At 38.8% G+C, this 21,496-nt stretch overlaps 1 protein-coding gene across 2 annotated transcripts in view; it reads right to left on the bottom strand.

The window, feature by feature from the left end:
• The window catches only part of cntn4 (contactin 4), a 172,343-nt gene that overhangs the window by 93,507 nt on the left and 57,340 nt on the right, over positions 1–21,496 (bottom strand). For both annotated transcript variants that reach the window (XM_030420977.1, XM_030420976.1), the window contains exon 4: positions 21,134–21,309. In XM_030420977.1, the coding sequence (XP_030276837.1) occupies positions 21,134–21,309 (176 nt within the window). The remainder of the gene's footprint in view (positions 1–21,133; positions 21,310–21,496) is intronic.

Below are 21,496 nucleotides of genomic sequence, written 5' to 3'. Positions count from 1 at the left end.
TGAATTTTATATGTGGGAATTTAAAACAAACACTAAGGAGCTGCTTTCATCTTAACCGATTCAACCCAACACTCTTTTTCCATGTTTTACCATACCTATGTGACACAATACAATTCCTGTGCAAGCATCAGGTTCCCTGTGTAGACAAGAATCTCCCAATACAAGCCGTCATGTAGTACAGAATGTATCAGACACATTATTCAACACAGTGACACACCTGCAGTTGTGGTCATGCATGTGTGTGTGCTTTAATTTTGGTAACACTCTCTATGAAGCCCATGTCTATTATGCATTATAACACATTATGTACATTATAATTCACCATTATACACCTATATAAGTATAAGCATCTGTAAACATGTATAATGTATAATATGTATAATAATAAAGTACATACTTATAATTATAGAAAGCAATAACAATTATTCTGAATGCTCTATAACAATAATCAAACATTATGAATCATTTTATGACTTATGAGGTCAAGTATCAAAACTTCATAATTTCTCACTCACTACTTTGGCCAGGATCGTAGTCTATTAAAATTGTCATAGTTTTTTTTTTTTTGTATAGTAAATTCTCTTTTGTAATGCATTATAATGTGATTCCAAGTTACAGTGGCCATTGGTTGCTTTGAGTAAACTAATGTAAACCCTGTGTCATAGGCAGATGTAGTTCATCAGTTGCTGGTTACAAGAAAGTATAAGTGGTCATGGTTGTTTTAAGGATAGTGAAAAAAAGTGAAAAAGCACTAACATACATGATACTAATGTTTACAATGCAATATAGCCATTAGTGAGATAATGAGTTATGATTGAATAATTGCAGTGCATTTAACAATGAAAATACAGAGCTATAGGTACATTACAACACATTTTATGCATGCTCATATTGCAGTATAATACATAGACATGGGCTTCATAGATAGTGTTACCAGACTTTTTTTTAATTCTCATATTCCTGGTGTTTCTTTTTAAGCGCAAATTGAAATTGTGCATAAACAAAGGCGAACTGTGTCACACTCCCGCTGCATCAGTAGCGCCTCTTTTGTCCACATCACTGTCAGATCTGAGCGATGCTTCCAACCTTGTTTTTTTTTACATTATTTCCGTGCTTTAATTCATTTCCCTGGTTTTAAAAGCCATATTCAATGAGGCACGTTAAATGTAACAGAAGACATACAGTTTTACCTGCAACACAACTGCATAGTGGAAGAGACGCAGTGAGAGAGTGAGAAAATGAAAAGAATCAGGACTGCCATGCACCCTGCTTTAGTAATTGTATATTCCAGATAATGAATGGAAGTCCTGCATGAGCTAAATGCACTATGAGAAAAAAAAAAAAAGGTTGAAATCAATAGTGACACACACACCCACTAATATGAGCCAAACAACAATCTGCAGCCCCGCTGCTAAGCAGAGAGGGTTGCTGTGGCGGGTCACACATGAGGGATTTTAATAGCTCCGCTGGTAATCAGGTTACCTTTCATTCATCACGCCCACAGCCACTGAACATTACAAAGCTGTTCCTGGTATGGTTTTAACAACAAAAGTACTGTTGAAGTTGAGTCATTGTCCTTTGACAATTGGTAGAAACAAACGCGGGTCATAACTGCTTCCAAGGACCCGCTGCACTAATGAAGTACATCCTGGTGGAGCTCAGTAAATGTGATTCACACATCACATTGAGACTTCACGTCTGCACTGATGTCTTGGGTGGGAGTGCGAAAAAAATACTTTCCTAATGAAATTGATATGAGAACAGCTGTTGACATTTAAAAGAAATAGGAAAACATGAATCAATTACCACGACTTGTATTTATGGCAAAAGTGTTGCTGCGCTATCTGATTACATAGCTTTAAAGAGTCAAAACAATCAATTCGTCTTATTTGTCATGTTCCATTTGCACTTTTCTGTATTTGGTTTTGTTCATTTGGTACACGTGCTTTCAGGTGAGAGTGCATTCATAAACGTGCTTTGAAGAAAATAGACTGAGTATATGAAGAACATGATACAGGGTCTCAAATGTATATGTACATATTATCTAAATTGGATTAATTGACCTTCATTAACCTTGCTGTTTTTTATACGCAGCACGTTCTCAAGTCAGCGCGAGCAGCGGTGCAGACCTGAGCGCTCTCCTTGCGGACCCGCTCATTGCAAAATTGCAACCAATCCACTTTCAAATGAGATCACTGATTAGTTCAGCTCCAAGTGATGTAAATGTAAAATTATGGGGCTCACTGATTTATGAAGAGGACTATAAGGTCAGTTAATATATGTCATATTGGCTGCAGGACAAGTCAATTAAGAAGCAGCCTTTAATTATTTCTTTAAACATAAATCTTTTCTCCGCCCATGAGCCCTGTTTAACTAATAGCTATTTGAGACTCTTAAGCTCTATTAAGAAAGCAGCTTCTAATATTTTTCTAAAGATTAATACCAGATTTGGCACAGTAAAGTCAATTTGATTCGTCTACCTCAGGGGGGTGAAAACTGTTTGCAGAAACTCTTGTCTCAGCTGTATGAAGACATTTATATACGTCACTTTCAAAACAGATAATTCACTGTAATATTGCACAGCATTGTTTTTATAACAGTTTTGGTAGTTTTGGAGGAGAGGAGGAGATATAGTAATTATGAGTACAATATGTTTTGGCCTTTTCATGGCCTTAACTGACAGGACAGGTGAAGTATGACAGGAAACAGAATGAGACAGCGAATGAATTCTGGACCCTGTTTCCTTTATTGATCAACTTTCATTTATATGCAGCTGGACTATAAAAAAAAAAAAGTTGTGGACATTTCACACTACAGAAGAATGTAGTTTTATTTTAAGTTGAAGTGGAGTGTGAAAGATGAGTCAAGAAGCCTCACAGCCTTAGAAAAAAAGCTGCTGCGTAATCTGAGGGTGCGGCAACCGGATCGCCAGAATAAATGTTGCAACTTTACATTTCTATCAGTTGCATTTTTAAATTTATGTTCTGGTCTTGTCGCCACAAACACTGGCTGGAAAGTGCTGGGGAATACAGCCTCTGTACAGGGGATGCGGGCGGTTCACTGTTGTCGTGCTTACAATTTTAACCCCACCTCCGTCCCCTCCACATCATGTTATGACTGTATGTCATACAAATGTGATGTGAACATGATATTACACATATTGTACACAAATGTAAGCTTATCAGTGGTTTGGAGAAACTTAAACGGCCAACATTTGAGTCTGGCGACTGCCGGCAGTAGATACTAGTGTATATTTTGCCAGACTGCAGCAGGGTGAGGCAAAGGTAAGTAGAGTGTCTACTATATTGTCCAAAATAGCTTCCAGTTATAGATTTATTGTGATATTTTTATTTATTGTGAAAAAAAAAAACAACTGCTGCAAGACTTCGCTATTGTTTTCCTCTGTGTGCCTCTGGGATGTTTGCACCTCAGCTCAGTCAGCTACAGGAGCTGAGAAAAGCATCTTGGACAGCACAAATACCTTTCGCAGTGTGTACACTCAGAGGACACTATGGATTACTTCACATTTAAAAGCAAGTTGTCCAGACACACTTATATGAGAAAGTGTAACAAAAAGCGAGGTTCGCGCTGGCCGGGTGGCGGTGTGACCCCTCTCCCCAGGAGCTGACTGTAACTGGTAGTGTTTGTGCTCCAGTTGGCCACCAGCTGCAACAGAGAGTGAGTCACAGTGCGACGGAGGGTTTCATCAAGGAGTGTTTGTGTTTGTGTCGAGGGAGTGCAGGTGTGTGACAACGAATTCAAACTTGAGGAGATAAACTGCGAGACTGTGAGAAAGCCACCACCTGCTGAGGAAGTAGTCTGGTGTGGCAGTATACTGTGACTAAAACCAACACAGGGTTTCTGAGCAGGTGAGTGGATAGACACCAACGTCAATGAGTTCTCAAAATCCAGTTTAATTTCTCTCAAACAATTAATTAACAACGATCTGACGAAAAAAAAAGGCTGGCTGATTATTTTTGTTTGTTTTTTTACTAAAATAATTTCACCAAGATGATGATGTAAGAAGAATCTTTATTTGTCAGACATGAAACACACCTGAAATTTGTCCTCTGCATTTAACCCATCACTAGCTGCACATTCTAAGTACATACACACACAAGCTAGGAGCAGTGGGTTGCTATGTCAGCGCCCGGGGAGCACACATTGGGGGCTCAAGGGCACCTCGGCAGTAACCTAGGAAGTGGACTGGCACCTCTTCAGCTACCAGTCTGTAGCTGGACTGTGGTCTGTAGCTGGACTTGAACCGGCCACCCTCCAGTCCCCAAGCCAAGTCTCTACTGACTGAGCTACTGCCGCCCGTATGTTGAAACATATGTGGCTATTCCCATTTTTTGCTACTTGATACTAAATACTACTGATACTAGTACTACTCAATCCTACTGATACTATATCTTGACACAACTGCAATCTACACTGAGTGTATATACCCAATATTAGGGGTGCTGTGGTTCTGAAGGTTGAGCCAGACATCGACTGTTAAATCCCCAGAGCCTCATGCCTACATGTTACAGTGACACTGAGGACAGGAACAGTCACTGTTGTCACATTCCTGTGATAAGGTGTTGCAAGCTGACATTACTTTGTTCTTAGGGGTCATGAAACCATTATGATGTGGATTGCTGCCTTATTGACAAATTTAAAGTCATGTTTTGAACATTCTGTAAAAGTGAAGTCATTTTTATGACTCCCCGGTATGCTGTGATAAAACATCAGGGCTACAAAGTGCTGCGCACAGTTTTACAAAGCTCCATAATTCACCATTTAAAGGCTCCAATGTGCCATGATACCTTTTCTATATCTACTGCACTAGGCGATTCATCTTGTGAGAGGTCTATTTCTTGTGTCCGGTATCTCAAGTGGGAATTATTTACACACCTTCAGAGTGGAGAAAAGAAGTGCAGGATTAAACTGCTCATAACATGTTAATCCACTCATTGATTTATGTACTTGTTTGTCTCCGCTCCTTACTGTGAAAACAACATGCCACACCAGAATAATTGAGCATCTGAGAGCAGTCCATAGATTGGATGACAAATTTGCTGTCCACAGTCATTTTTAGGCCACAAATCACTGTCCTTCCAAATCATATTTTCTAGGCTGCGAGACAGTGGATCAACAGTGGCGGGTGGTGACCAACTCTTAAAAGTGCTGAAAAAGGAATGACAGGGCAAAGATGTTTGAAGATCTGAATTTAGGATGCTTTCTCGGAGGTTTATGGCGTGTGCGGAATTCAATCTGGCCTCCGTGCTTGAATTAGGCAATTTATTTTTATAGCTTGTCATATTTTACACATTGCTACTTTTAAGGAACGCTAGCTGTCTGGTTATCTTTTAACTGTCAATCAGAGGTGATTAATGTTGCAGCAAGGCTAATTGACTTCCCTGTTGTCAGTTGGCTTCATCTCTGGTTGGCGTTGCTCATCAGAGATCAGTGATGAGAGCTTGTAGAGCGGAAATATCTGCTCTGGTTTTCCTTCACCTCTGCGCCTTCAGTCATATGAATCATTTTGGCTGTGCATTAGTTATTTTTTTTTTTTTTTTGTTAACAATTTTTTATTCGTTTTTCATGTCAACATATAGCAAAAAATGTAAATCAGTATAATAAAAAGCAGAAAATAAAAATAAAAAATAAAAAATAAAAAAAACATACAGACCATTCAGGTGTATTCCCCCGTTGGCAGACAATATACTATTGACTGTATGTTAAAGAGCAAACACAAAAAAAAAACAATAACGAAATAAATCCAAACAACAGCGACAGAAAAGAAGAGCACACACACACCAAAAGGAAGAAACAGGGGGAAAATAAAAAAAAAAAAAAAAATATATATATATATATAACTTTTAAAAAAAAAAATCACATACACACACAAACGCACGCATGTTCACATATGCATATATACACACATACACATATATATACACACATACACACACATATACACAAACACAAGCATACATATAAAAGAAAAACAACAAATAAAAAAAACAAAAACAAAGGTGCCATACTTGTTCTCACGTCTAAGAGTCAACCCCCCAACCCCCCACCCCAAATCTAACACATTCACACACTCTCTCACTTAAGTCCAGATCCCTGCATGTCCACAAGGCCCTCCACCCATACTCTTGTTTCATCCATACTCCCAATCCCCAGCCCAAAGTACTCCACAGCCAAAATCACATATTGGCACCTAATTGACTAAAGATAAAACAAATAACACAAAACAAAACCAAACATAACTCAAAAGAAAATCGTTCCCTCCTTGGTGAGTGATCTGCATCCCCCCCACCCATTAACCCACCCTTTCATAGGCAAGATTCTTAACAACTATAATAGCTTCTGACCACGATTTTAGTGTTTTATCCTTTGCCCCATGAGACCGTGCAACAGAAAGCTCTAGTTGTAGAATATCTATCAGGAGGTGCCACCAGTGATCTAATGATAGAACGTGTGGTGGTTTCCACCGTACTACCAGCATTTTCTTAGCAGCTGTTAAGCCAGAAATCCAAACTCTTTTTTCATGTGTTGACATAGGAAACTGAGAATTATCATTCAGCAGACAAAGTACAGGACAGCATGGAACCTCCTTGTTAAGAATTTTAGATAAGGACTTAGTAACTTGTAACCAAAACAACTGTACTGCAGGGCATTCCCAAAACATATGTGTAAAGGTGCCTAGGCAACCTTGCGTACATAATTGGCAGAAGGGGGATGATTCCAATTTCATTGTATGTCTGAGTTTAGGAGTAAAATATGCTCTGTGAACAATTTTTAGATGTATGGTTTGATGATTAGGGTTTTTTGAAGCCCGTGTGATATTATTCCATACTGTTTCCCACGATATTTCAGAGTTTATCAGAGCATATATTTTCTGCCAAAATATTTGAATTGCCATTGGTTTATAAGATGCCTGCAGAATCTGGGTATACAATGCTGATACAGTTCCCCTGGTGTTGGTAGCATTATACAGTTGTTTCACAAGGTCATGTTTAGGCAGCTCTGAGTTCCATGGAACTCCATAAGTCTTCATGGCAGCACGAAGCTGAAAATATAGAAAGCGAGAAAATCGACATAAGTTATACTGTTCCTTCAAATCTTCGAATGTGCGGAGACCATTAGAATTGAATAATTGTCCAAGTATATGGATCCCATTGTTTGACCATATAGGGTAGGCTGCTGGTCGACCACCTATCAATAAATTATGATTGTAAAATATTGGAGTGTGAAAATGCCATTTATTATTTGTGTTGGTGTACTCGGTCACCAGTCTCCAAGTTACCAGAACATTTTCAACAATCGGACCAAAAAGTGTTCTGGCTTTTTTGATAGGAATATCTGTAAAGATTAGATCCTGTAATCTACATGGATGTATTAGCTTTGTTTCCAAAGAGCGCCAAGATGTCGAATTTGATGGGTCTAACCATGATTTTATAGTACGTAATACAAATGACCAATGATAAATTTTAAAATCTGGAAGACCCCAGCCTCCAGCTGATTTCTCTCTCTGCAGCGTTGCAAATTTGAGCCTTGGTTTTTTTTTATTCCATATAAATTCACTGATCAAACTCTGCAGTCTATCCCAAAATCCCTTTGGAGGATTCAGAGGGAGCATGGAGCTCAGGAAGTTGATTAAGGGCAATACCATCATTTTTATTGTTGAGATCCTGCCATCGAATGATATTGGTTTTGCCATCCACTTGCCTAAGTTGGTTCTGATCTTATCTAAACATGCACTATAATTATTCTCAACAGTACTCTCCAAATTATTGAAGATGTCGATTCCTAAATATTTGAAATGATTTACCAACGGCAACTGAAATTGAGATAGATCCTCTCCATTATCTTTTAGCGGTAAGAGTGCCGATTTTTGCCAGTTTATCTTATATCCAGAGAGATTGCTAAACTCCCTGAATAAATTAAAGATATGAGGAAGTGACTGTGATAATTCACTGATAAAGAGGAGTACATCATCTGCATAAAGAGATATATGATGAATAGTGGACTTTATCGTAATAGGGATGATATTAGTAGACTGGCGTACTTTTTGGGCTAAGGGCTCCAGTGCTAACACAAATAATAAAGGGGACAATGGACATCCTTGACGTGAACCTCTATGAATTGAAAAAAGTGAGGAGCATACATTACCTGCCAAAACAATTGCTCCTGGATTCGCATATAGAACTTTAATATAGCCAATGAAAGATTCTCCTAGTCCTATTTGCTCTAGTAAGGCCCAGAGGTAGTCCCATTCGAGCCTGTCGAACGCCTTCTCGGCATCAAGAGTTAGGATTCCATATGAGGTCAAAAGATCAGAACAGTCTGGGGTAAAATGTAAAACATGTAACAGTCTTCTTAAATTATCTGAACTGAATCGGCCTTTCACAAACCCAGTTTGGTCACAATGAATTAGTTTTCCTAAATATTTATTAAGACGGCGTGCCAGTACTTTAGCATATATCTTCATATCTGTATTGATTAGAGATACTGGCCTGTAACTGGAACACAATATTGGGTCTTTATGTTTTTTAAGCAGAAGTGATATTAGTGCTGTATTTGTTTGTTTTAAAAAAGAGTGTTTTGCAATTGATGTAGTTATCATTTTCAGAAGCATAGGGCCCAATTCAGGCCAAAACTTGATATACACTTCAATGGGAATACCATCTGGTCCCGGAGATTTATCCAAATTCATCTCCTGTATTGTGTCCCATAGTTCTTTTAAAGATATACTATCTCCCAAGTCCACTGCTTCTGAACTAGACAGTTTTCCCAAATTAAGGTCACTAAAAAATTGTCTGAACTCATCGGTACCGAATGAGATTTCAGAGATATAAAGATTTTTATAGAAATCTAAGAAAACTGTATTAATTTCCTCTGGAGTAGTGCATATCTTGCCTTCTGCGGCTTGTATTGCAGAAATGCATGCTCGTCTCTCATTAGTGCGAAGGCGCATAGCTAACTCATGTGACGGTCTACTGCCATTGAAATAATGATGTTCTTTGGACCTTTGAATAAGAAACTCTGCGTCTTTTCTAAGAAGTGCATTAAGTTCATTTTTCACCCGACCAAGCTGAACTGCTCGTATAGCACAGAAGGAAATTTGTTGAGCTTTTTCCAATTTTGTCAAATATGTCTCAAATTCAGCAGTTTTTAGTCGGCGTGAGCGATTTAAAGCTGAAGCAAAAGATGTGACATTGTCTTTCATAAAACCTTTAATGGCTTCCCAAACAAACCTACAGTCTTCCACTGAATCTTCATTGACTGAAATAAATTCATATAGTTTTGATTTAAATTGAGCACAAAAATCATTATTTAAAAGTAACGTAGTATTAAATCTCCAACGAGGCGCTTTTTTCTTAATGGTTGGAAATAAAAATGTAACATTAACTGCATGGTGATCAGATAGAGAAGCTAAAATTATGTCAGATTTTTGTGTTACTGGAATTAATGCATTAGATACAAAAATGTAATCTATTCTAGAATATGATTTATGTCTATTGGAAAAAAAAGTGTACTTTTTAGCTCCTGGATTGGAAAATCGCCACACATCCACCAGACTAAGGTCTAACATGCACTGTTGTAGTGCTTTTGAACAGGATAGCTGGGCACTTCCCACTCGAGGATTTGATTTATCTAACATGGGGTCTATTATGGTATTCATGTCTGCCCCAATGACTAAATAGTAATCTGATGAATTCATTAAGAAATTGGATAGTTCTGAGTAGAATTTTTTGTCATAATCAGCTGGGGCATAAGCACTGACAAATATAATTTTCATATTTGACATTATTACTTTTACATAGGCAATCCTACCTTCATTATCACCGCCAATATCAATGATGTTTAAGTCCAGTGAACGTCTAATAACTATCAGCACACCTTTTGTTTTATCATCCACAGAGGATGAGGCTAGAACTTCATATTTGGGGTTGCTGAAGCTCTTCACTGACTTACTGGTAAGGTGTGACTCTTGAATAAGAGCCACATCCACATAATTCTTATCGATAAAATTTAAACAAGCAGCTCTTTTGGTTACCCCATTTAATCCTTGCACATTCCAAGATAAGACAGATAAACTAGTCATTACTGTCACTGATGAATATAAAATATTCACCTGTACAAATCTTGCCCACCCCCCTTTCCCAATGCCGATCACTCACCCCCCACCTCATTCCCTTAAGTAAATTCACAATGGAGCTCGGCCTTGTAGCTCCTTCAGGCTCTAATTTATAGTTTTTAGATCAAATTGTATTTCCATGTGTCAAGTCAACAATGGTTAAATGGCAACACATACACCTTCCCTTTCACCCCATCACACCTCAAAATTAATATGCGACCAAAATTTCACACACAACGACCTCAGAGTTAGCATGTAACCATTCCCCCTGCCACACACACACACACACAGGCACGCGCGCGCACACACACGCACACATAAACATGTTCCATATGGATATTTTTGCATAAGTGTTTTCAATATTGGGGGGTAAGAAAATATTTGCGGAAAAATAAATAAATGAAAAATAACGGGAGGAGTGTTCGGTTGTCATTGCGCACTGGTAGTGCAGTGCAGAGGAAATGAGAAAAAAGAAAAAAGAAGTCCTTGTGTGTGTTGCGTAGTCCATTAATTACCGTTAAGTACATCACTGTGTCCTCGCTGTCGTCTTCAACCCATTAATGGAGACACATATTGTAGCATTTAATTTATGGATGGGTACTGTCGTTTAAGCCGCTCTTGAGCTTGGTCCAGAGAGTTGAAGCTCATCTTCTGCGCCCCGTCCTCCACCCAGAGGGTGGCCGGGTGCCGAAAGTAAGTCTTAAGTCCCAGCTGATGCAGTTGTTTCCTCAGCGGCCAGAACTCGGATCTCCTCGCCTGAAGTTGTGCCGATATATCAGGTACCACCCTGAGATCGCAGTCTTCTGGGCTCGTCTTACACGCGTTGAGAATTCGCTGTTTCTTCTGAAAATGGTGTAGCTTGAAGATTATGGCCCGCGGGTGTTTCTGATTGTCTCTGATTGGTCCCATGCGGTGCGCTCTTTCAAAGTCGTCTGCAACAAGCAGCAATTTCCATTTCTCCATAAAGATTTTGACCAACAAATCAATCATTGTCGAGCCGCTTTCTTCCTTCTCTGGCACATTCAGCAACCTCAGATTATTTTGGCGATGTCGATTCTCAAGCTGGTCAATCACGTCCATGGCTTGCTTCAGTTTGTTTTCCAAATGTGTGATGCGCTTATCCTGAGAAATCAACTGGACTCCAGAGTCGTGTAGCGCCCCTGCATTAGTTTCAACTTTTGTCTCGAGAGTTTCCACTCTTTTGACCACAGTGTTGAGCAGTATGTTATTGGCGGTGGTCAGGTCAACTAATTTATCCACCTTAGAAGTCAGATCAGTCAGTTTGGCACCGAGGCTGACAATTGTCTCTGGCATCTTTTGATTGTTTGTTGTGAGGTAAACGCTCACCCAGCACGTCGTCCGTTGTTTACCAAGTGGTTAAATGCGCTCCTTTTTAGGACACCTGCTTATTCTTTTTTTCAGTAATGTAAGAGGAGAGGCTGTAGATAGACTTTTAAGGTTTTAATCCATTTGTTTGACACGCGGTGGGGGAGCCACGAAGCCCTTGCGACTGCTCACTCACTCGCGCATGCTCACCCTCTTACCCTCTAGAGATAAAGAGATTATTGAAGGAAGTTGGTGAAGGTCCTGCATTAGTTATTTTTTAACTCTCGGATGAGCAACAAAAAAAGCCACAGATAGGAAGACGTTTCTAAAGCAAACATAGCTTCAATCGATGGACAAAGTACTCCTTTTTGAGTCTTGTCAGAACAATCTGGCCACTCCAAAATGGTGACTGAAGCTTTTCATGAGTATCCCCACCACTTACTTTCATCTGAAGGCGCGATAGAAGGTTAGATAAAAGCACCCAAGCCTCCCCAAAATATGAGCCTATAGAACAAAGTGGACAAGAGCAAGAGACATCTGAGGTACTGAATTTATTCCAAAAAAAAAAAAAAAAAAGTCTTTTTGGCATTATTTTGGCTGAGATCAAAGCTGTTGTGATTTGTGAAGTGGCGATGTCTACATCTCTAAAGCCACTGATAGTCCCTTGCCACATCCACATATGTGGCCTCGCCCGTGCTGAAAGCATGCTGCAATAGCAGTAAAATCCAGCGCCCCCAACACCTCCCCCTCCATCTACTCCCAATGGCAGAAAAAGAGCAAAAGAAGCATTGTTGTGAAAAGGGCGGCCAAAAAAAAATCCTTCACAACATGATGCAGCCCTTGCCTTCAGATACATCGAAAGGTGATGGTGGTTGAGCAAAGACACGCTTTTCAGAGCGCACACAGCTGTGCATATGTTCGCTTTGAGCTCAAAAGAAGGCATGAAAGCGCACAGTTTGCCTGCATCGTTTCAAATAACACACCCATTATATTTGTCACACAAATGAATGGCAGGGAACATAACTCCCCTCAATTTTTCATTCAGAAATCATTGAATTGTACTTGTTTCCACACCGAGCTCACAGAAAAGCTCAAGTGTAATTTTGAAAGGGAAAGCGGCTAACAATGATTAATCGCTTCAGAACAAGTAAATGTGATGTCCCATCTTGATCCATTAGCATAAATTAGCTCAAACCTGGGCTGGCATTACAAACAATGATCCAGATTAGGCTGATGATCACATCCCAGACATATGAGCTTTCCAAATGCCAACACAACTTATCATACTTCAACGAGCCCGTCCAAGCGTGACCGTGAGATTCATTACAACCTGCGACTCCTTGAGGATGCTCTTTGTCTTCGAGTGGATGATGTGTGCGCCTGTGTGTGTGTGTCAAAGCTATCTTTGTACAGTTTGGTAGAGAATATAATCACACCTGAATATATGAAGGTCATCAACAAAAATGTTATTACTCTTTTAGAGAGGTGCTCATTCTCTTTTATGTTTATGGTGCTCCTGAATTGTACCTCAGATTTGGGTTACCCTCACTGGAATATATGGAGTGGGCTATTAGAAACACCTGTTAGTCGTAAAGCAATGCAGTTCAACAGCAGCATTATCTGTGGCCTCCAAAATGACTGTCAAGTTAAATCAACATGTCTCTTAAACAGTCTCAACAGAAATTGAATATTATAACCTTTATGAAAAGAAGGGTTGTTGCAGGTCTACTCTATTGACTCAATTAGTTGTAGCTAGGTGTACAACAAATTGGCAACTAAAAGAAATTGCTGCTGTCCTTTAACTTTTCTTATTTTAGAAGGCACCTGATTCATTTCAGATTAGAAAACATTTTGAACCAGTTAATGCGGCAAACAGCAAATTACTGTAAATTCAAGAAAAGCTTGGTTTTGCAGAACCTAAAAATATGACAAACAATTCACACACGGAAGTGATTTCAATAAAATGGTAAGCAGCTGACCATCAATGTTTGATTCTAAGTCCAGAGATGTTAAGTGCATTTTGTTGAACTTGAACTATATAAAGGACCGTCCTCCTAATAATAATAATAATAATAATAATAATAATAAAACTAATAATAATAATAATAATAATAATCCTTGCAAATTTATCTTAAACACAGCCAATCTAAAATGGAACATTGGTCCTTTTTGGTGTGTAAAAAAAGCTATCTCTTATTTATGTTGCTAGTCTATATAGTTTTTTCCTACCCTGATGACCACAATCATTCCTCTCTTTAACTGTGTTTTTATTATTATTTCCAGTACTTATCTGAATCCAAACCATGTCCTTTCCCTAATCTAACTCTACCTTAACCATAGTGTTATCACATCTATAAACTGAGTAATTTTGCATGGGGTAGATAAATTATGTTTTCTGTCTATAGAACTAATCTCAATGTTTGCTTAGAATAACTGCTTGGTAGAAAACCACTGCATCATGCAGCAGTTTACAGATAATTTCACTGTCTCTTTGTGTGATGTTATTTATAAGTGTATACAGCTGATTAATCTGAAACACATTTGATGCTTTCATTTAATTCTGTTTTTTTTTTTTTTTCGGCAGCATATCCAAATTGTATCCAGCTTGATTTTAGGAAGTCATGACTGCAAAAAAACACCAAATCTAAACCAAATTGTTTGTCATGATAGTGAAGTTTGACATTGGCCGATATGGACAATTACTTATCATTTTTAAGGACAATTTTAACCTCACACCTATTATAAGTACTGTATGTTGAATGAAAAACACACAAGTTAAATCAGACAAATACACAGAAAAACTGCCATACAGGCGAGTGGACGTGCTCTTTTAAAATTGACAATTGTCCGTCAGTGCTCATTTTCTTTCCATAGTGTTAATGGGTTGTGCTTGTGTTTTTATAGTCGTTTTAAGAGTCTGCCAGTTTGCTCTACCACAGAAGCCTGGAGATACTCATGCAGCAACAAGACACCAAGAGGAGCAGCAAAGGACCGGGATAGAGGCCTAACGGATCAGTGTGTTTGCCCTAACGGCTGTGGCTCATAGGCAACTTTATCATACCAGAATAAAATAAGACATTACTTAAGTGACAGTGATCCTGTCTGTAGGGCTATCACATCAGAAACACTGTCTATGTGACATCCGATGTTCATGGACCAACAACATTTTTGCATATTTTGCACTTTAATCTGAGGGACTTTTTGCTTTCCAGTGGCTGCAATACTTTCTGTCAGTAGTGAAGTTTAAAGTATATAGGTTGTCTTTTGGACATGAAGTGATATAATGCATAGAATGAGAACAGAAAAGACTTCTAAACCCTATTCGCAAAATCTCAGACAGTCAACAAAGTTCCTAACTACTTGTGCATCTTGTGCATGTTAACCGGTTCTGTAGATTAACAGTAAATCGTTAGCTATGCAACCATAAAGCAGGTCCTTGAGAGTGATATCTTGGTAGTGTACTGCAGATAAAAAAGTGAAAGCCAGCGTACACCCATTAGCCATTTACACCTCATTAACCAAGTCAATATACTCACTCCACATTATCACAACAGCTGAGAGGAGTCGAGAGGATTTATTTGCATTTAAATGAGGTATTCATGTTCCCCCCCCCCCAAGGCTTTAAAGCCTAGTCTGATGACATCAGGAAGTCTCACTCCTATATGCTTAGCAAAATATGAGCTTGTCTGACACTGATGAGACTCTATAAGTGACTGAATATACATGTACACTCCCACGCAAAACAAGGCGAGCTCCATTACCAAGAATGTTCCGGACCTCCTCGTGACCTATGGAGCTGAACCTTCTTGACTCTGTGGTCATAAAAAGGCTAGTGGAAATTTCAGCACTGAATAAGCTTGTTACTGCGTTCAAAGCAAGGCCCTCTCCGTGCCACCCGTGCGAGAGGCCCACGCTGTAATTCCAAGAATGAATATACAGCCTGTTCATCAGTTTGAATTATGGCTGTACATCTTTTACATAATCACTGATATAGAATCAATAGACATACTAATCAAGGGCAGTGAGTATTGAGTGGAAGCGCCCAACGCCCATCAGTTATCCTTGCCTCGGGGGGTAGACAGCCACAACCCTTGCGAGGAGTAGCATCATCCATCAAAAGTTTGTGACACGGAGGGGGATGCTGAAGGATTTGGAGTACCGCCAATTTCAAAGGATAACCTTGAAGGCGTCGCGGAGCATGTAGACTAACAAGTGTTAACCAAGGAATATCATTTTGCAGAAGAGCAGAGTTACACTGTACAGTGTGTTTACTCTTGTCTCCAGAATATATAACATGTTCAGGAAGCAGAGCAAAAGAGAAACTCAGACTGAGGGTTTTCAGTTGTTTTTAGCAGTATCTTAAGTATAAATGTATAATGAAGTGGTGGGTATTATTATATTAAAAAGAAAACTGCAAGCGGAATCTTTTGGGATTACAATGTAGTCGTAAAAAGGAAGACCTACATGCATGTCTACACTGAAATGGTACCATTATCATGGTGAAATGATGCATTGTGAAGTCAAAACTGATAATGCATTTTAGAAAGATAACCCTCTAGGAACAAGATTAAGACACCAATGATGCTTATTTAATTAAACATTAGGCAGAAATCCATCACAATCAGGGCTAAATGACTAAATTAGAAGTCAGAGCATGTTCACTGAGCTCTCCTGAAACCAGGAAGTTCTGCTCCCAATGACTCACTATCAGGATTTCATTATCCATTTTAAGACCCAGTTTTAAATTAAATATAATTTCTTGTGATTAACGAGAAGTTTATTTCAGTTTGGAATCACTTAGCCTCAGCAATGTGTGAAGTACATGTTCAAACACTTTTTAACTTCAAGCACTTAGTAGATTTTGCCTGAAGAAATATTCACAATTCCGAGGGATCACAATATTTTTTTCGCGCAGCCTTTCCATACAGATAATAAATTACTAATGCAACAAATAACATCCAAGCTTGGCAGATTCCAATTAAATTATGAGTGCATTCAATAATGATGTAGGTAAATTTGCTAAACTTCACAGACTGTAAATGTTTGAGCGCATTTCTTTCACGTTAAAATTACAGATAGATATCTAGAAGCCCCAGTTTATACATTATGTGATCACTTGACTAATAATATAAGAAACATAAACAGTCTGTAAATATTTGTAATTCAGTCACAATATAGTGTATTTCAGACTACATTGTGAGTAGTTTAGAATTTATTCTGATCATGGTCATCTTTAGATAAATACTGGAGGATCATTTGGTTACATTTTAACTTAATTGAAAAAAAATCACATAATCATAATCAGGTTTCAAATAATCACATATTTGAAACCTTAAAAAGATGTTTGGTCTTTTTCCACTGTGACAGCTAAAGCACAAAGTGATCTATTTACACATTTAGCAGTGGAAGGAGCTTTATTAGGATTTCTGTAGAGTTGAGTTTCTGTCCTCTTACCCACAGAGCCGACATCTCTATGTGGGTTTTAACTACCATCAAGACCTTCAACATTACACACACTTATTTTTGTTCGTCCTAAAATATCGATTAGTTGAGCTTTATTTATAGCCAACATGACAAAGCTTTGTTTTTCATATCCCAAATGGATTTAATCTGAATGATACTAAATCTTGTGTTTTGCTGTAAGTGAGAGATGTATTACCTCAAATGTCAACGTCTATATGGGCAGCCTCAAAACGGCTGTCGTAATGCTACACCACCAGGGTCTGACACAAGACAGTGATACAATTAATATCAATGTCAATGCAATCTCTTATATAAAATATAACATATATTTCGTCATTTAATGAGGAACTATATCAATCAGTATCACTATACTGTACCAGTTGTACAAAATCTCCCACAATCCTGATCACATTTGACCCTGTGTTGGTCCTTACCCCCAAGAACAGAGCTGCATACTGAAATGTGCTCCTCGTCAGTGCTAAAGAGTGAATTGTTCTCATGAAGCTCTAGAAAAGGAACTGTCAGGATGAGCCCGACTCATACTGGAGGAATGGAATAGCTGGCAGAGTCACTGCCCATCACTGTGCAGTGACATAGAAGAAAGTGTGTAGAAGAAAGATATTTTACTTCTGATTAAACGTAATGTTCATATTTTGACCAGAGCTCTCATATTAGCTGCAATACAGTATATTGGTAAATAAAAATCTATAAAATGTACACTATATCAAGTTGGTGCTGCATCTATCTAATGGCATATCTCCAACAATGTCTATCATTTATAACACATATGGCCATATTGACTTTGAATCACACGGCTTTGTTCAGAAACACATACACAGAAAGCTGATGCCATACAGTTTGCAGCATCACATTTATTCCCGGGTCAGGCTACAAATCTACTCGGGTCATGCTTGTCTTGGCCATTCCAGTGGAAAAAACATTTGCTTTGTGGTCAGGAAGCTGATCATAGAGGGTGACAGGAGAAAGGCATATCACATGAAAAATAAAGATTGTTGCCTGCCTGCCTCTATTATTAGAGAATGATTCAACATACCACTGGGACCGTTCACAATGAATGACAAAATTGGGGTTCTGTCATTTCTCTTTAAAACTGTTGTTATGGCACGCAGGAAACTGTTTAAATGTACTCTTTGTCTGTACTTTAAGCTCTTAAACTGATCCAAGCATACAGTAGGCTAAAGTAGTCTAAACTTCTGCTGGTTAGCAGCATCATTAAGAATATTATCTCTATTTTCGCTCATTTCACGTATATTAATTGTTTTGAATTGTTGTTTTTCTCAACAGTACTTTCAAGCAGAAAGGAAAGAAATTACATGGCGAAAAAAGCGGCCTAATTTTTTGGAATAAAGTACATTTTTCTGGTCTCTTCTTGCACCTTGAATCAAGTTATTGATCGATCGTGCTGTTCTAATCGGACATCACCTCACTCCTCATGTCAATGGCGGACTTTATGATTGCTTATGTATGTCTTCACCCTGCGTTATGTGAAAAAAGATGCTACATTTTTAAGACAACGACAAATATGGCTTGAGATGGGTAACCTCCTTGCGCAGACAGACACATCTGTCTGTGCTTTCTTCAAATCCACCAGACTCTTTGATAAGAACAATCATTTGCAAAATGCTGCTTCCTCGATCGGTTGGTGTGTTTGTTCATCTCATGGGACCTGACGTGGCCCTGCGACAGGCAGCTGAGCTGAGCCCAGTGAATGCAGCCTCTCTTTACCTGTCAGTGAAGTGGTCAGAGCTGTCAGTGCTGAGTTTATCGCATCTTGTGTTGTTTATTCCTAAAGTCTTGTCCCCAGTGTGACAAGGCAGTATGAATACTGTTTTCTTTACGACGAGTGATACCTAAGTTTTTCTGGCTGTCAACAAATTCCTTGAAAATACAAACCAGAAGTGTGTTGGTCTGTCACTAAAAACTTTCTACCCTCCTGTCTGTGGCTCTCAGCCCCAACACAGCTGGCTCCTAATGAAGACTGAAGGTCAGGAGTAAATAGTTCTTTGGGACTATGCTCAGATATGGATTATAAACATTTGGTGCTCTAATGGATATTTAAACCAGAGAGACATTTAAGCAGGACTGACTCAAAATGAATCAATAGTTAACCAATAGTATCACGCATTTCACAGTCCCACCCCTTCATGCTTTGATCAAATACAAGTTTCTTCAGTGCTTTACCTTATCTTATTGATACACACTCACAGCTGATCCCTCAATGCATTATGTGTAATTTCATTTAAACAGGAAACACATGAATTACAGGAAGTAAGACACACTGAAGTCAGTGCAAAATTAGATCAAAGATTTGATGATCTTTAAATATTGTGACTTTTGACCTTTCAGGTGTAGCAGATTCACATTTTCATAGTTCAAAATGATTACTCCCATTTTTGCTCTGACAGCTGTAATTACCACCAGGCTTATTAGAGGTGTGAGTATGCTCAAAGTATGTCTGGTGTCAAAATTACAGTCAAATTATGCGTAAAACTAATTACCAACGAAAGGTCATGGTCTTTGCTGGAGGGAAATGGAATAGGTGCTGAAACACCACTTGCACCTAGAGTACATGAGGCGTGTATTTGACTGGTAGTCCATGTTACTGGGGCAGAATATCTACGCCTGCCTCCCTGCAGGAGAAAAATTCCTGTACTTTAGTTGCCTTAAATTTTTCATGAAGAATTACATGACACTCTCCAGTAATACCAGTTGACCTTTAAATTATTCACTTGAACCTTCACCGTTCAGTCATGCTGTGGAGTTAATTAAGCTATACCAAGAGTAATAAAGAAGACAGATGACACTCGGTCAAACATGCACACTCTGACTCTGTGACAACAACTGAAGGCTGGTAAGGTCAGAGCCCGACAATTGATGGAACTGTCATCCTATCATGGTGGGAATCCACTAGCAGAATCAGATTGCAGATTGACTTCTCACTGGTCCAGGGGACCAAACAAATGGGCCCGAGACATATTGGTGGCCTTGTCCCCAAACGCTAAACCTCAGAATCTAATCTGAGCAAGCGATCACTCACTTGCTGTTAATGTCATCATTTATGCCCGACCAATAACTGGCTCTTACAGTAGGCAATTATTGACTTCCTGTTGCTTTAGGAATATGAAGTCCAGAGGCTGTCAGTTAGCCTCATCAACATCTGTCAAGCGATCTATCATTGTGATGGTCGGAAATCGGTGAAAATTAGTCATTAAAGAAACATTAATCTGCAAAACTATAGTGCTGACTGTGCATCTTGGAATGTTGTCTTTCTTTAGTTTGGTGTTACTTTTTTGCAGTGGTTTCAAAATAATGTATATTGTGTTTCCATACACCATGGTTTAACTAGGCAGCATGCTCAACTAGTGTACAACTAAAACTAACCTTTAGATAAATACAAACTGAAATTAGGTGGAAGATACAATTTTGAGATACTTGTTCTTTACTTGAATTTGCCCGTTTGATGTTATTTTATGCCTCCACAGCTCTACATTTCAGAGAGAGATTCTGATTTTGACTCCACTACATTTAATTGACAGTAATAGGTACATATTAGATGTATTTATTATTCATTATTAAAGCGGCAGCTTTTTCTGTGAATACTTCCGTACTTCTGCTTGAAGATGGCCTATTGCCAGTGCAGTACTGGCATATGACTATCATATAAAGTTGACAGGGTGAACATTTTATTCATCTTACAGACACGGAGCAACATAAGTATTCATTTGTATTCTTGTTTCTGGCCATCTGAATTTAACTACAATACTAACTCTATTTTAGCTTTATTTTCGGTCCCTACCAACTTGTGCAGAGAACATCTGGCTCTTTTATTCATTTGGTGTTGTGCAGGAGTCTGCGGTGGGCTTTTAGAGCCATTTGTGAGAACTGCTGCCTGTGCGGCAGACAATGATACTATGAGAGTGGTGCGATTAAAATAAAATACACTTTTTAACACTGGCTCTTTAATAGTAGAAAGAAGCAATCATAGCAGTTCTATTATTTACCTCACACGGACTTCTTCGTAGGATTATTTTATCTGCTGTGATGACTTCGAGTAATCTCTAGACAGCACCCACAGGGAGTTAACTGTCCCCCAGAGAGAAGTGTCTCTTTTCAGTTCCATATTTTTATCAGAACTCAACACCACTAAAGTTTGCCCAGAGAGAGTCAGACAAAAAAAACAAGACTTACATGCAAAGGTTAGACTGGCCTCTCGGCTGACGATGGTCCCAAAAGAGTTGGACGCCAGGCACTGATACGTTCCGGCATCTTGGTCTTTGTTCAGATGGCTGATTCTCAGATTGCCTCCAGAAAGGCTGTAGTGAGATCCAGATTTGGGACTGATTTCTGTGCCATTCAATTTCCACCTAAAAAAAATGAGGAGAATGAACAGTTACATTAACAAATTAAATATTGTTCTGTGCAGACTGGGGAGATGGAAACATTCCAGACTGCGTAGTCGGTACATTTGATTGTATGGAAACAGAAAGAAATAAAAGGTGGACAGAGCCCAGAAATCATGCCCCCCAGTTTAGTGTTAATCTAAGCAGCAGT

Source organism: Sparus aurata, chromosome 6 (genome assembly GCF_900880675.1).
Source record: "Sparus aurata chromosome 6, fSpaAur1.1, whole genome shotgun sequence".
Taxonomy (NCBI): domain Eukaryota; kingdom Metazoa; phylum Chordata; class Actinopteri; order Spariformes; family Sparidae; genus Sparus; species Sparus aurata.
The sequence above is the reverse complement of the archived record's forward strand: the minus strand, read 5'-3'. Positions and strand labels throughout refer to the sequence as shown.